The 12,861-nt window shown below is 42.6% G+C and overlaps 1 protein-coding gene across 3 annotated transcripts in view; it reads right to left on the reverse strand.

The window, feature by feature from the left end:
- STAG2 (stromal antigen 2) overlaps positions 1 to 12,861 on the reverse strand; it is a 187,818-nt gene that overhangs the window by 9,931 nt on the left and 165,026 nt on the right. For all 3 annotated transcript variants that reach the window (XM_030576074.1, XM_030576076.1, XM_030576075.1), the window contains exons 29-31: positions 11,928 to 12,133; positions 11,271 to 11,460; positions 11,072 to 11,185 (exon numbers count right to left, since the gene is read on the reverse strand). In XM_030576074.1, the coding sequence (XP_030431934.1) occupies positions 11,072 to 11,185; positions 11,271 to 11,460; positions 11,928 to 12,133 (510 nt within the window). The remainder of the gene's footprint in view (positions 1 to 11,071; positions 11,186 to 11,270; positions 11,461 to 11,927; positions 12,134 to 12,861) is intronic.

Raw genomic sequence — 12,861 nt, forward strand, 5'->3', positions numbered from 1 at the left:
ACCTTATCAACCATCCTTTTGGTACCAAATGGCAATGCTAACAGCAATACCTATCACACTGAGAGACTGAAATAAAGTTTAATTAAAAAAATAAAATCATGGAAAAGCACATCTAGAAAACACTAAGATCACAAGAGTGAAGAACAGCTTACAGAAAGTAGCTGGAGGAAGAGAAGGTTACTCACCCTGTGCAATAACTGAGGTTCTTCAAGATGTCCCTGTGGGAGCTTCACTGTAGGTGCAGCAGCACCCCCGGTGCCTGGGATTGGAGATCTTCATTAGCAGTGCCCATTGGACTGCACATGTGCATCTCCCCGTCTTGCCCCAGGAGTGGCATGTATATATAGCGCTGGGTAGTCCAACCACCCACTAGTTCTTTCTCTACCAGAAAGCTTATCTTTCAGCTCTGAAGCAGAGGGAAGGAAAGTGAGTAGTGGAACACTCAGATGGACACACATCTCAAAGAACCTCAGTTACTGCACAGGGTGACTAACCTTTTCATCTTCGAGTAGGTCCCTATGGGTGCTCCATATTAAGTGACTATAAAGGAGTGCCCCTAGTTGGAACGCTGGAGCTTCAGAGCAGCATTTACTGCAGATGATAGGACAGTGTGTCCGAGTAGCGTATCTGGTGCTGCATTATGATTAATTGCATAGTGACGGCTAAAAGTGTCCATGGATGTCCATGTGGCAGCTTTGCAAATGTCAGCAATTGGGACATGGTTGAGAATGGCAATCGAGGTGGAGAGAGCAAGTGAAATGTGCTCTAGTTCAAGGAGAAGACTGTCAATTGTATATTTGGTAGGACAGGTGTATACACTGTGAGATCCATTTGGAAAGGCATTGCTTAGAAACAGCTGCACTTTTCTATCTTTTGGCCGTTGAGAGGAATAAGCATGGTGACCATCTGAAAGGTTTAGTTCTGTCCAAATAAAAGGCTAATGCTCGTCTTATCTCGAAGGTGTGTAACGGCACTTCCTCCTTATTGCTGTTTGGTTCTGGAAAGAAGCAGAAACGATGGATAGATTGGTTTAAGTAGAAAGAGGATGGTATGTTGGGTAAAAATTTGGGATGCTGTCATAACGTAACCTTGTCTTTATGAAAAATCATGCACAGGGGGTATGCCACAGGTGCTCCAATTTCACCTACTTGACGGGCAGAGGCGATAGTGATAAGAAATGCTGTTTTTGTGGATAAGTGGACATAAGAGCAGATCATCACTGGTTTGAACAGTGGTCTAGTAAGAGAACATAGAAAGAGCTGGAGTGGGATCCCGTATCTCAGGGTAAAGATTTTGGAGGCCTTTCAGAGATATTTTCATGAGTGGGTGAATAAACAAGGAGTGGCTGTCTATATTGGGATGAAAGGCCATAACAGCAGCCAAGTGTACACAAATGGAGCTGGTGGACAATTCTAATCTTTTAAGGTGTACAATGCAGTTCAAGATGAGTGATAATGGAGCGCTCATTGCCTTGACATAATTGGTGATGCACCAGGTTTGGAATCTAAGCCCATTTTTTGGAGATAAGCATGACGACTTGTCTCATATCTGTTATCCAAGAGTACTTGTTTAACTGCCTCTGAACAGGTCATCTCTGAATCCCGGACCCATAAAGGTGCCATGCTTTCAGGTGGAGTAGCTGTGGACTGGAATGGAGGATTCAATCTGCATCCTGCGTGAGGAGTTGTGGAGTCTGTCGCAGAGTGATTGGAGGGCAGTCATGCGAATAAGTTAAGTATATCAAATCTGTCATGATCATGTCAGAGTTATATGGATGACTTGGGCTCAGTCCCCTTGGATCTTTTGAAGAAGAACAGGAGGAAAGTCTTAAAGGTGCAGCACATTCCATGTGAGGAGGAATGAATTGCCCAGGAATCCGTGGACTAGGCCTGCTCTTCAGCAAAACTGAGGACATTGGATGTTCTCCGGGGTGGCAAAGAGATCTATGGTGGGGAATCCCCAGTGGCTGAAGATACGATAAAGGCCCATGTATTCAGCTCCCACTTGTGGTCTTGGGAGACTCTCATGCGAAATGAGTCTGCTGTGGTGCTCTAGGGTCTAGGGAGGTATGCAGCTAAGATGTTGATGTTGTGTTGGGTATGACAGTTCCTAATTTCAGTGCTTCCGAGCATAGGAAGTGGGGCCTTGCTCTGCTTTGGCTGTTGATGTAGAACATTCAGGCAGTACTGTTGGTCATAACTCTTATAGTGTGATGTCTGATCAATGGCAGAAAATGCTGGTAGGCATTTCAGACCGCTCATAGCCCAAGGAGACTGAAGTGCAGGGTAGATCTGGTAAAGAACCATCTGCCCTGCACCGTATAGTTCTGATGGTGCGCTTCCCAACCAATTAAGGAGGCGTCCATTAGGTAAGTTCTTGACCTTGATGGGCAAGGACAGGAGCTTGTGAGGTTTGTGTCTGTGAGGTACATACACTGTACGTGGCCATGTCTGGAGACAGCGGATGTGTAACTTTGCACAGTTTACTATAAAAAGTAGCTGCTGCCATGTGGCCGAGTAGCTGGAGACAATGTCTTGGCTGAGATCTGAGGGCAAGTTCTCACTGTGGACAGTTCTCACTGTGATTGACTACTGATGAAAATCTGTGAGGCAGGCTCTGGCTTTTATGCCATCCAGTTGTGCCCCAATAAATTCCAGGTGTTGCACCAGTATCACTGTAGATTTCTCCAAGCTTATGCAAAGGTCAAGGCTTGAGAAAGGCTTGTCAGCTGTATGGTGTGAAAAGCATCAGGTTCGGATGAAGCTTTGAGGAGACAGGTATCTAAGTATGGAAATACAACAATGCCCTGTTTGCACAGGTAGGTGTCCGCTACCGCCAAGATGTTGGAGAACACTCAGGGGGCTATAGAAAGTCCGAAGGGTAGTACTTTGTATCAACAGTGATCGGTCCCCATGACGAATCGGAGGAACGGTCTATGGGCAGGGTGTATTGTGATGGGAAAGTATATGTCTTGGAGGTCAAGGGCCAAGAACCAGTCCCCCTGTTCCAGTGTTGGAATAATGATGGACAGGGTTGTATCTTGAAGCATTGCAGTTTGACAAACTGTTGAGATTTTGAAGGTCTAGAACCAGTCACCACTCTGCCAGATTTCTTTTGGATCTGAAAATAATGGGAGTAAAAACACTTCCCTCTGCGCTGGGATGGGACCAGTAGTATGGCTCCCAGTTACAGAAGATGGTTTATTTCTTCTCGTAGAATGTGTTGATGAGAAGGGCCCCTGAAGAGGATGGAGGGTGTGTGGGATAGATAGGAATGGAATGGAGTATCCTTCTTTGATGATCTCTAGAACCCACTTGTCCAAAGTAATTAGCCATCATGATGGAAAGAAAGGGGCTAAATGGTCGCCAAACTGGTGGAATGTTGGAGATGGTTGTCGTGACTGGAACAGGGAGGAGGCTTCTCAGGTCCTCAACCACACCTTCAAAATTGTTGTTCAGCTGAAGGCATGTGAGAGGTAGCCCCTGGGGAAGTTGAATGTCTGCGCTTGTTAGGGGGCATTGTGTCTCATAACATCGATGAGGAGTGAACGGTGGTGCTTGGGATCGTGGGGGAGGTTGGTATTTCCCCAGTCTCTTCAGTGCTCGCTTATAAATATCGAGAGGGCAGAGAGTTGCTTGAGAGTTCTTTAGGGAGGGTAGGGGACTCATCCGTGTGCTCTGCAAATAATTTGGGGCCCGCAGAGGGTAGGTCCTCAACGGTGGTTTGTACCTCCTTTGGGTGACCAGAGATGCCCATCTCATGACTATGACAATCATGACGGAAAAGGTAGCAGTATCTGCAGAATCCAAGGCTTGTAAAGCTGGATGGGCTAAGAGGCGTACTTCTGACCTGAGCGCCTGGGGCTGCTCCTTCTCATCATCAGAAATGTCTTGGCAGAATTCCTGTACAGTAGAACCTCAGAGTTGTGAACACCAGAGTTACAAACTGACCAGTCAACCAAACACCTCATTTGGAACCAGAAGTACACAATCAGGCAGCAGCAGGGGAGACCAAAAAAAGCAAATTACATGCAACAGTACTATTACATGTAAACTAATTAAAAAAAAGGGAAATTTTAAAAAAAGATTTGACAAGGTAAAGGAATTGTTTCCATGCTTGTTTCATTTAAATTAAGATGGTTAAAAGCAGCATTTTTCTTCTGCATAGTAAATTTTCAAAGCTGTATTAAGCCAATGTTCAATTATAAACTTTTGAAAGAACAATCATAATGTTTTGTTCAGAGTTACGAGTATTTCAGAGTTACGAACAACCTCCAGTCCAGAGGTGTTTGTAACTGAGGCTCTACTGTATCTTGGAATAATTAACATAATTGTATTTGCCCAAGAGAAACTCATAGTTGGAGATGCAGAATTGGAGTGGACTGGACGAATAAGCCTTGTGGCCGAATAGGTACAGTCCAGGGCTGTCAAGTGATTAAAAAAATTAATTGTGAATAATAGAATACCGTTTATTAGAATAGTTTTGGGTATCTTCTACATTTTCAAATATATTGATTTAAAATTACAACACGGAACACAAAGTATACAGTGCTCACTTTATTTTTTATTTGCACTGTAAATGTTATAGTATTTTTCAATTCACCTAATACAAGTATTGTAGTGCAATCTCTTTATCAAAGTTGAACTTACAAATGTAGAATTATATACAAAAAAACCCTGCATTCCAAAATAAAACAACGGAAAACTTTAGAGCCTACAAGTCCACTCAGTTGTACTTCTTGTTCAGCCAATCGCTCAGACAAACAAGTTTGTTTGCATTTGCAGGAGATAATGCTGCCCACTTCTTGTTTACAATATCACCTGAAAGTGAGAACAGGCGCTCGCGTGGCACTGTTGTAAAAAATATTTATGTACCAGATGCACTAAAGAGTCATATGTCCCTTCATGCTTCAATCACTGTTTCAAAGGACATGTGCCCATGCTCAATAACCATCCAAAGCAGTGCCGACTGATACATGTTCATTTTCATCACCTGAGCCAGATGCCATTGGTGGTTCAAGTTCTGTAGTTTACGCATCATAGTGTTGATCTTATAAGACTTCTGAAAGCATCTCTCCATCTTGTCCCTCTCAGATTTTGGAAGGCACATCAGATTCTTAAACCTCACATTAGTACCTTCTTTGCATTTTGTCAAATTTGCAGCGAAAGTGTTCTTAAAAGAACAACATGCGCTGGGTCATCATCCAGGACTGCTATAACATGAAATATATGGTAGAATGCAAGTAAAACAGAGCAGGAGGCATACAATTCATCCCCAAGGAGTTCAGCCACAAATTTAATTAACATTTTTTTTTTAATTAGCATCATCAGCATGGAAGCATGTCCTCTAGCCGAAGCATGAACAGACATACGTATGTTTAGCATATATGGCACGTAAATACCTTGCAGTGCCAGCTACAAAAGTGACATGTGAACACCTGTTCTCACTTTCAGGTGACAATGTAAATAAGAAGCAGATAGCATTATTTCCCGTAAATGTAAACAAATTTGTTTGCCGCAGGCTCAAAAGTTTTCCATTGTTTTGTTTTTGAGTGCAGTTATGTAACAAAAAAAAAATCTACATTTTTAAATTGCACTTTCACCATAAAGAGGTTGCATTACAGTACTTGTATGAGATTAATTGAAAAAACCACGCTTTTGTTTGCCATTGTTATAGTGCAAATATTTGTAATAAAAATTAAATATAAAGTGATCACTGTCTACTTGGTATACTGTGTTGTAATCAAAATCAATATATTTGCAAATGTAGAAAAAAAATCCCAAAATATTTAATAAATTTCAATTGATATTCTATTGTTTTACAGTGCAATTAAAACTGCAATTAATCATGATTAATTTTTTTTTAATCGTGTGAGTTAACTGCGATTAAATCAACAGCCCTAGTACAGTCACTTCCAATCCCAGTCATAAGGGGTGGATTTAAGTTGGTATTCGTGTCCCTTTTTGTGCACAGCATTGACAACTAGGTTATTTAGAGTGGGGTAAGAAAAAAGAAATTCCATGTCTTTAGTGGGGACATAATATTTCTTGTTTGCTCGCTTGTAGATCGGTGGGATGAATGCTGGGGTCTGCCAGAGCACCTTGGCCAGGTCAAGAAGGGCCTCATTGACAGGTAGGGCTATTTTGGACGATGAAGATGCATGCAGGATGTCTAGCAGTTTGTTCTGCTGTTCTTTCACTTTCTTCAAAAGGAACCTGGAGAGAGTCTGCAATCTTGCAAAACAGCTCCTGAAAGCGTTTAAAGTCGTCTGCTGATGTAGGGGGTGGGAAGTATGATAGCCTCATCGGGGAAGAAAAGGAGTGGTAGTGTAACCTCCTCCTCCTGTTTTTCTTCCATGTCTGCTGTTGGGAGTGTCTTGATCTCTGGTGGTCGAGAGATGGATGGGGATGGCGAATGTGTATGCCTCCAGCTTTACTCTATGGGAGAATTCCCAAACTGTGATCTGTACATGGCCCACGGATCACAGTATGGCCAAAGTGTAGGGAATGGCATGTGGGGTTGCATCCATGGCATTCCGTCCTGGTTTGTTTGGAAGTTGCAGATAATAAGGATATGTAGCTAATGTGTTTTGTGCCTGTCCTGAATGTAAGGGGGAGGAGTAGTTCTCCTCTTCCTCATGAGGGAAGAGCAGTGCCATCCTTAGAGGGGAAAGGAAGGAGTGCTGTAACTCCGGAGAAGAGGATGGAGGCGGAAGGAGGTCGTGTCTAAGTAATGGCGACTCAGGCAGGTCAGATATGAGCCGCTCTTTAGGATATCTGAACTCCGGGGAGGAGGAAAGAGCACCATTGGCACCGGCAGATGCATCAGTGTGGAGGGAGAGGTGCATTCGCTTGAGCAGCAGGCAGATGGAGTTGAGGTCCTGCATGGTGTCGAGGGTGTCAATGGTGCCAGAGAGCGCACAGGTACAGAGCTTGGTTGATGCTGCATGTACTGTCGACACCAACAGAGTTGCCGGTGGTTTCATCCGTGCCATGGAGCCTGAAGTTGATTTGGTTAGGGTGTCCATTTTTGAAGGTCTTATGCCCAGAGATGGTGCTGTCGGCTGCAGGTCTGCCCATTTAGGCTCTTTAGCTGTGATACCAGATGGTCTCTGGAACTATGTCTCATCCCCAAAGATATCAAAGCTACTAACCTTGTAGGGGGCGGTGTTCTGGCAGGCTGTTTGTCAAGAGGGTGATGAGGTAGTTAGTTTCTTCCCATCAGCATGGGAAAAAAACAGTTACTAACCTTTGTTCTTCGAGATGTGTTGCTCATGTCCATTCCATGCTAGGTATGTGCGTGCTGCACGCATGGTTGCTGGAGATATTTCCCTGGTTATAAGGCCCTTTGGAGCCACGCACAGGTATGTACTAGTAGGGGAAGAGGGGGCACCACTGGCAACCACACCTTCTCAGTTCCTTTGTGATGGTTAACTCTGACAAAGGGATTGGAGGGTGGGTCATGGAATGGACACGAGTAACATCTCGAAGAACAATAGTTATGAAAAGTTAATAACCATTTTTTCTTCAAGTGCTTGCTCATGTCCCTCCCATGCTAGGTGACTCACAAGCAGTACTGTAGTAGGTGGGCTTGGAGTTCATGGACATGCTGACTGTAACAATGCTCTCCTAAAACTAGCATCATCTTGGGCCTGTTGGGTGATGGCATAAGTAAAATGCGAAGGTATGAATTGATGACCAGGTTCGGCTCTGCAGATGTCCTGGATTGGTACTTGCATGAGGAATGCTGCTGACGAAGCCTGGGCTTTTGTGGGCGCGATGGCTGGAGGGGGAACGTTTGCCTGTTCATAGCAAGCCGAATACAAGTAGTTATCCAAGATGAGATTCTTTGGGTTGATACTGGGAACGCTCTCATCCTTTCTGCTACTGCCACAAAGAGTCACATGGACTTGCGGAAGGGCTTAGTCCTCTCAATATAAAAGAAGGTGAGGGCATGCCTAACGTCCAGTGTATGAAGTCATCATTCCTCTGAGCTTTTGGACAATTGGCCCCTCCTTGCTTGTTGATATAAAACATGGTTCCTGGATGCCAGGATCAGGCAGAGCTTGCCCATGGGTGGTTCCGGAGGACCTGGTGTTGGAAAGATGCTTGATGAACTCTGTTCCCTCCTGGTTCTGGAAGCAAGAGATAGCAGGTTCCCCAATGGGGCTGGATGGACTGGAAGAGAGAAGGTCCCTTGCCACCCGATAAGCCTCCAGAGTTGACAGCACTGTCAGTCCATTGGTATCTTGGTGGCTCCCTGGTGTCAGTGGAGGGTCCCATACCAGACTCAACTCTCTTGGTAGAGTCAGCGATGCCGATGCATGTCCAGGAGTAGAAGAGCGGCCCAGTGTGGGTCTCACGCTGTCTCCCTGCTTGTTCCTCTCTTGCACCAGCAAGCACCCTCAGTGTGCTGCTTTTTGTGCTTCTTACATGGCACCGGGGATGAAGAATAGGGCTGGGAAGCGCTTGGTGCCGAGGGAGCACTTTGCACCAATGCTGAAATACTCAGTGCCAAATTGGACTCGCTCAGCTCTGAGACAGGCTTGAGGCTGGCCTCTATGAGGATAGCCTTTAGTTTGATGTCCTGGTCCTTCTTAGTGTGGGGTCTGAAATCTCAACAAATTTTACACTTGTTCTTAATGTGAGTTTCCCCAAAGCACTTTAAGCAACATAAGTGCAGGTCACTCACAGGCATACGTTTGCCACGAGAGGCACAAGACTTGAAATCTGGGGACTGGGGCATGCTCTGCTCCTGGGACAACTCTCCTCTGATAAGAACTCCACTAACTATGTAACTATCACTTTCAAAAACTATATACGCTAAACTATTAACACTATGAATGGAAAAAAGGTTCAAAATCACTAGGAAGATACTAGCCAAAACAAGGCAGTAAGAAGGAATTGAGAGAGTGTGGGACTGTCAGCACCTCTTATACCAATACACACACGCATGGCTCCAGAGGGTGCTAGAGCTGACACAACAGATACCGCTAAGAGAAAAATCTCTGGCAACAGTACATGTGGTAAGCACATACCCAGCATGGAATGGACATGAGCAAGCACTTGAAGAAAAGATTTCTTCTTAGAAGGATGTGGCGAATGAGGGTTGGTGGATGACCTAGCAGCGTGAGAGAGCCACAAAAAGGGAAGTGTCCATACCATGGTCCGATGCTGGACGCAATGATCTCTCCATGAGAAGTCATAGCCAATGTCTCTGTCTTTTCTGACCCTGGCAGTCAGATTGTGGCAATGGGTACACTTCTGCGGGATGTCCCCCTCACCCAGGCAGTGGATGCACTGTGGGTGACTGTTGCTTACCGGGAATGCCTGCTAGCAGGAAACATACCTCTTAAACCTAGGAGATCCGGGTACAAGGATGAGGAAGAAAGCTTCCCAGTCGGGAAGGGTGGGAAGTGGGAAAATGAAATCCTAAATTACAAATTAACAGGGAGGGTAAAAGGAAGGAAAAATGATAAAGAAAAGAACTAGCTACTAAACTAACAGGTAAGGCACTATATAACAGCTCAAAGGATAGAATGGCTGTGCTCTGGATTCTGTCCCATACCAAAGGCATTTGAGAAAGAACTGGGAGGTAGATGGACTGCACAGCAGTATATATACATGCCACACGGGCCATGTGAGACAGGGAGGTGTGCATGTGTGGCCCAACAGGTACTGCTAATGAAAATCTCTGATCCCAAGTGCAGGGAGCACTGCTGCAACAGTGGAGCACCCATAGGGACATCACTCGAAAAAGGAATCACTCTTGGTTCAACTAGACAGTCTGGTAGCTGGAAGGAACTGAGAAGTGGGTCAAAGCCATGGATCCTTTTATATGCTTGGGTCTAAATGTTCAGAGCCATGAGAGAGCACAGTCCCAAAGGCCAAAGCTTTCTAGCATGTTCTGGTAACAATATGTATGTGAAGGTGCTTCCCAAAAACACGGACTTCTACAGGCAATTCTTGAACCTACACTGACAAGAACTCCTGCCCACTCTCCCAATTCACTACAAATCATTGGCCCAAGAAAGCAGCACTGGAGCTGCAGAATGCACTATGATCTGGACATTTCACCCATCATTTATAACAGCCTATAAGAGTGTGGGGTATTGTGTTTTCCCTCTCTGCCTAGCAAAAATGAGACAAAATTTTAACAGTCTTAGTTTAAAAAAATTTTAAAAATATGTTATTATTTTGCAAAATCATGCAATCATTAAAAATTTGAAACTCCCTGTAACTTGTCTTAAACCATCCCCATAAGAGCTAGCTCTAGCAATTACTTGACCAGGATAACAGTAGTTGTGACACTCCTTTGTAAACTCATTGAGTGACAACCAGATGATTGGTTGTGTGCATGCCTAACATGGGAGACACTGTTCATTAATTTATAATGTGTTAAATTCATTGTTAGTTTTGCCATTTGGAGCAAGTAGGCAATGTTTTACAGTTCTATTTTTTTAGATCTGTGTAAGTAAGTTGGATAATCATTAGTACATACCACTGGACTTCTTGGACTTAAAGTTCAGAGAAGTTGTTTAGAGTTTGTTTTTCAACAGTCACAAAAATTAAATGTGACCTTGGAATCAAGACTACTACTTCTACACATATAAAACTATTATTTTAATAATCTTTTTACTCAAAAAGATACTGCATTCGAAGTGTATTCTCCAGCACAATTCAATACAGTATACCAAAATTTGCCACAGATAACAGTTAATTTAGCATCAGATTCAAGTTCATATCTGTATCAAATTTATGTCATGCTAAAAGACATACTATTACTTTAAATCTTTGGAATCTATATGAAAAAATAAAAATTGTAAGAAATGAAGCAGCTTAAATTGCTTAGTCATATAAGTTAAGTTAATTTTATCTTAGCTTCAATTTATTTTGCCATTGCTTCCATCTCTAGGCATTTCTAAGATGCTAACTGCCAAGATATCAAGACAACTCAAAAATAGTAAAATTAAAAAAGTGTAACAGGGGACTATATAGATATATATAGTCTATGAAGCCATGCACAAGAAAATTGAAAAAAATACATAATCTTTTTGCTCAGTTTTACTCACATGGCATGCTGCAAGTTAGTTCTCAGTTTGACGTAGTTCATCGCTGCCCTCTCTTGCTGTTGCCTGGCTGCTTCTTCTTGTTGTCTTTGAGCCAACATCCACGTTACCTGCGTGCTAAAAAAAATGGTTTTCCTTTAAATGTGAACTGGTTTCATATTTGAATGGTAATACAGCGTATGTGTTAGTTGTTTCTACATACTTGTAATCAAGTGGAGCTTGATGGTGTTCAGGCTGCATTGGATATACACCCATGTAACTGTCTTCAGGTCGCAACCGCTTAGGCTCCCTCATGATTGTGGAAGTGAGCTGTGGCGTTTGCATCATGACTGGTGTGTGCATTGTCTGCTCCCTGTTCAACCACATGCTGTCACTACTACTGCTTTCTTCAGCTGAAAGTGAAGAACAATATCAGCATATACTTTTCACACCAATTTAAAATCAAATTATTTAAATATGACAAATATAGAGTGATATATCTGTCAAGGTGTCCATCGGGGATCAATAATACATTTCTTAACTTTTAAGAATCTGCAGAATAAAATGCCTTGGCACAACTGATCATTGCATAAATTACTTTAAATACCTTACCACTAAAAGCAAATTGTTTTTTCCTTCACTTGATCTGTGCCCATGTCTTATCATTCAGACTTCCTATTCAGGGTAGCATTGCAAGAAATATATATACACAAAATTAGGTTGTAAAGATATATTAAAGATACATTGAAGGGCAGAGATACTCTTATCAATCTGACCAATATGAAAACTCAAGGTCAGATCCCCAGCTTGTGTAAATGAGGTTGGCTTCATTAACTTCCGAAAATGTCAATATATTTTGTCAGAAAGAAAAAATTCACACCTTCAGGTATTTTCCGCTTCCCTGTTGCTGGTTTTGTTTTCTTATTCCTTACTGTAGAGCCTCGACTGCTGATTCCGCTAATGACTGACATAGTATCATCATCACCTCCAGCTAGTAAGGAATTCCTATAAGACATGAGAGGAAGCCACACATCTTCTCTTCGTAGAGACATCTGAAAGGTCATGAACTTCTCCAAGTAAACATACCTTTAAAAGAAATAATGATTATAAATGTGCAGAATATATTAAGACATTCCTATATTTTAAGAAATGTAAATTTGATTACTCAAAAACTTGCATCATAATGTCATCTTCATTACAAAGACTTTTATAATCTAATTAACAAAAAAGTATTGCCAACAGCAAACGCAACAAGATGTCTAGACTTGTTCATCCACTTTAGTGTGAAAATAACTGAAACAAATAGTTTGCCTTGTTGTGATCAGACTTGTTTGCTCCAGTCTAGTTACTCATGGCATATCAAAAATTCCATTTTAGAGATTATATACACATTTACTACATGAACAAATAAAGGTTACTTGTAACTTGGCATATTCACACTTATGGATAATGTGCCAACTGGTGCAACCTAACAATCTCTAAGCAGTGCCCGTTAGTGGGTACATATGTGCTCTATTACCCTTTCTATCAGTGTTCAACATTCTGAGGGTGAGAGACTATGCAAGTGGATGCTGGGCCTTCTAATATCTCAATTCCATCTACTGCTGACCCACAGAAACAAAGATAGCACTCTGAGAAGGAGGGGAGGTGGGAGGGATGTGTGAATATACAGAGTCACCTCAAAAGAACTCAAGTTACAAGTAAGAATACTTCATTTATTCATGTCTTAAATGCTTACATAATCTGCAAAATGGAATCTTTGGTATTGCATTTTGTTTTGATGAAGCTTGGACCTGAATGACTTCCTCTTTTGT

Source organism: Gopherus evgoodei, chromosome 9 (assembly GCF_007399415.2).
Source record: "Gopherus evgoodei ecotype Sinaloan lineage chromosome 9, rGopEvg1_v1.p, whole genome shotgun sequence".
In the NCBI taxonomy this organism is placed as follows: domain Eukaryota; kingdom Metazoa; phylum Chordata; order Testudines; family Testudinidae; genus Gopherus; species Gopherus evgoodei.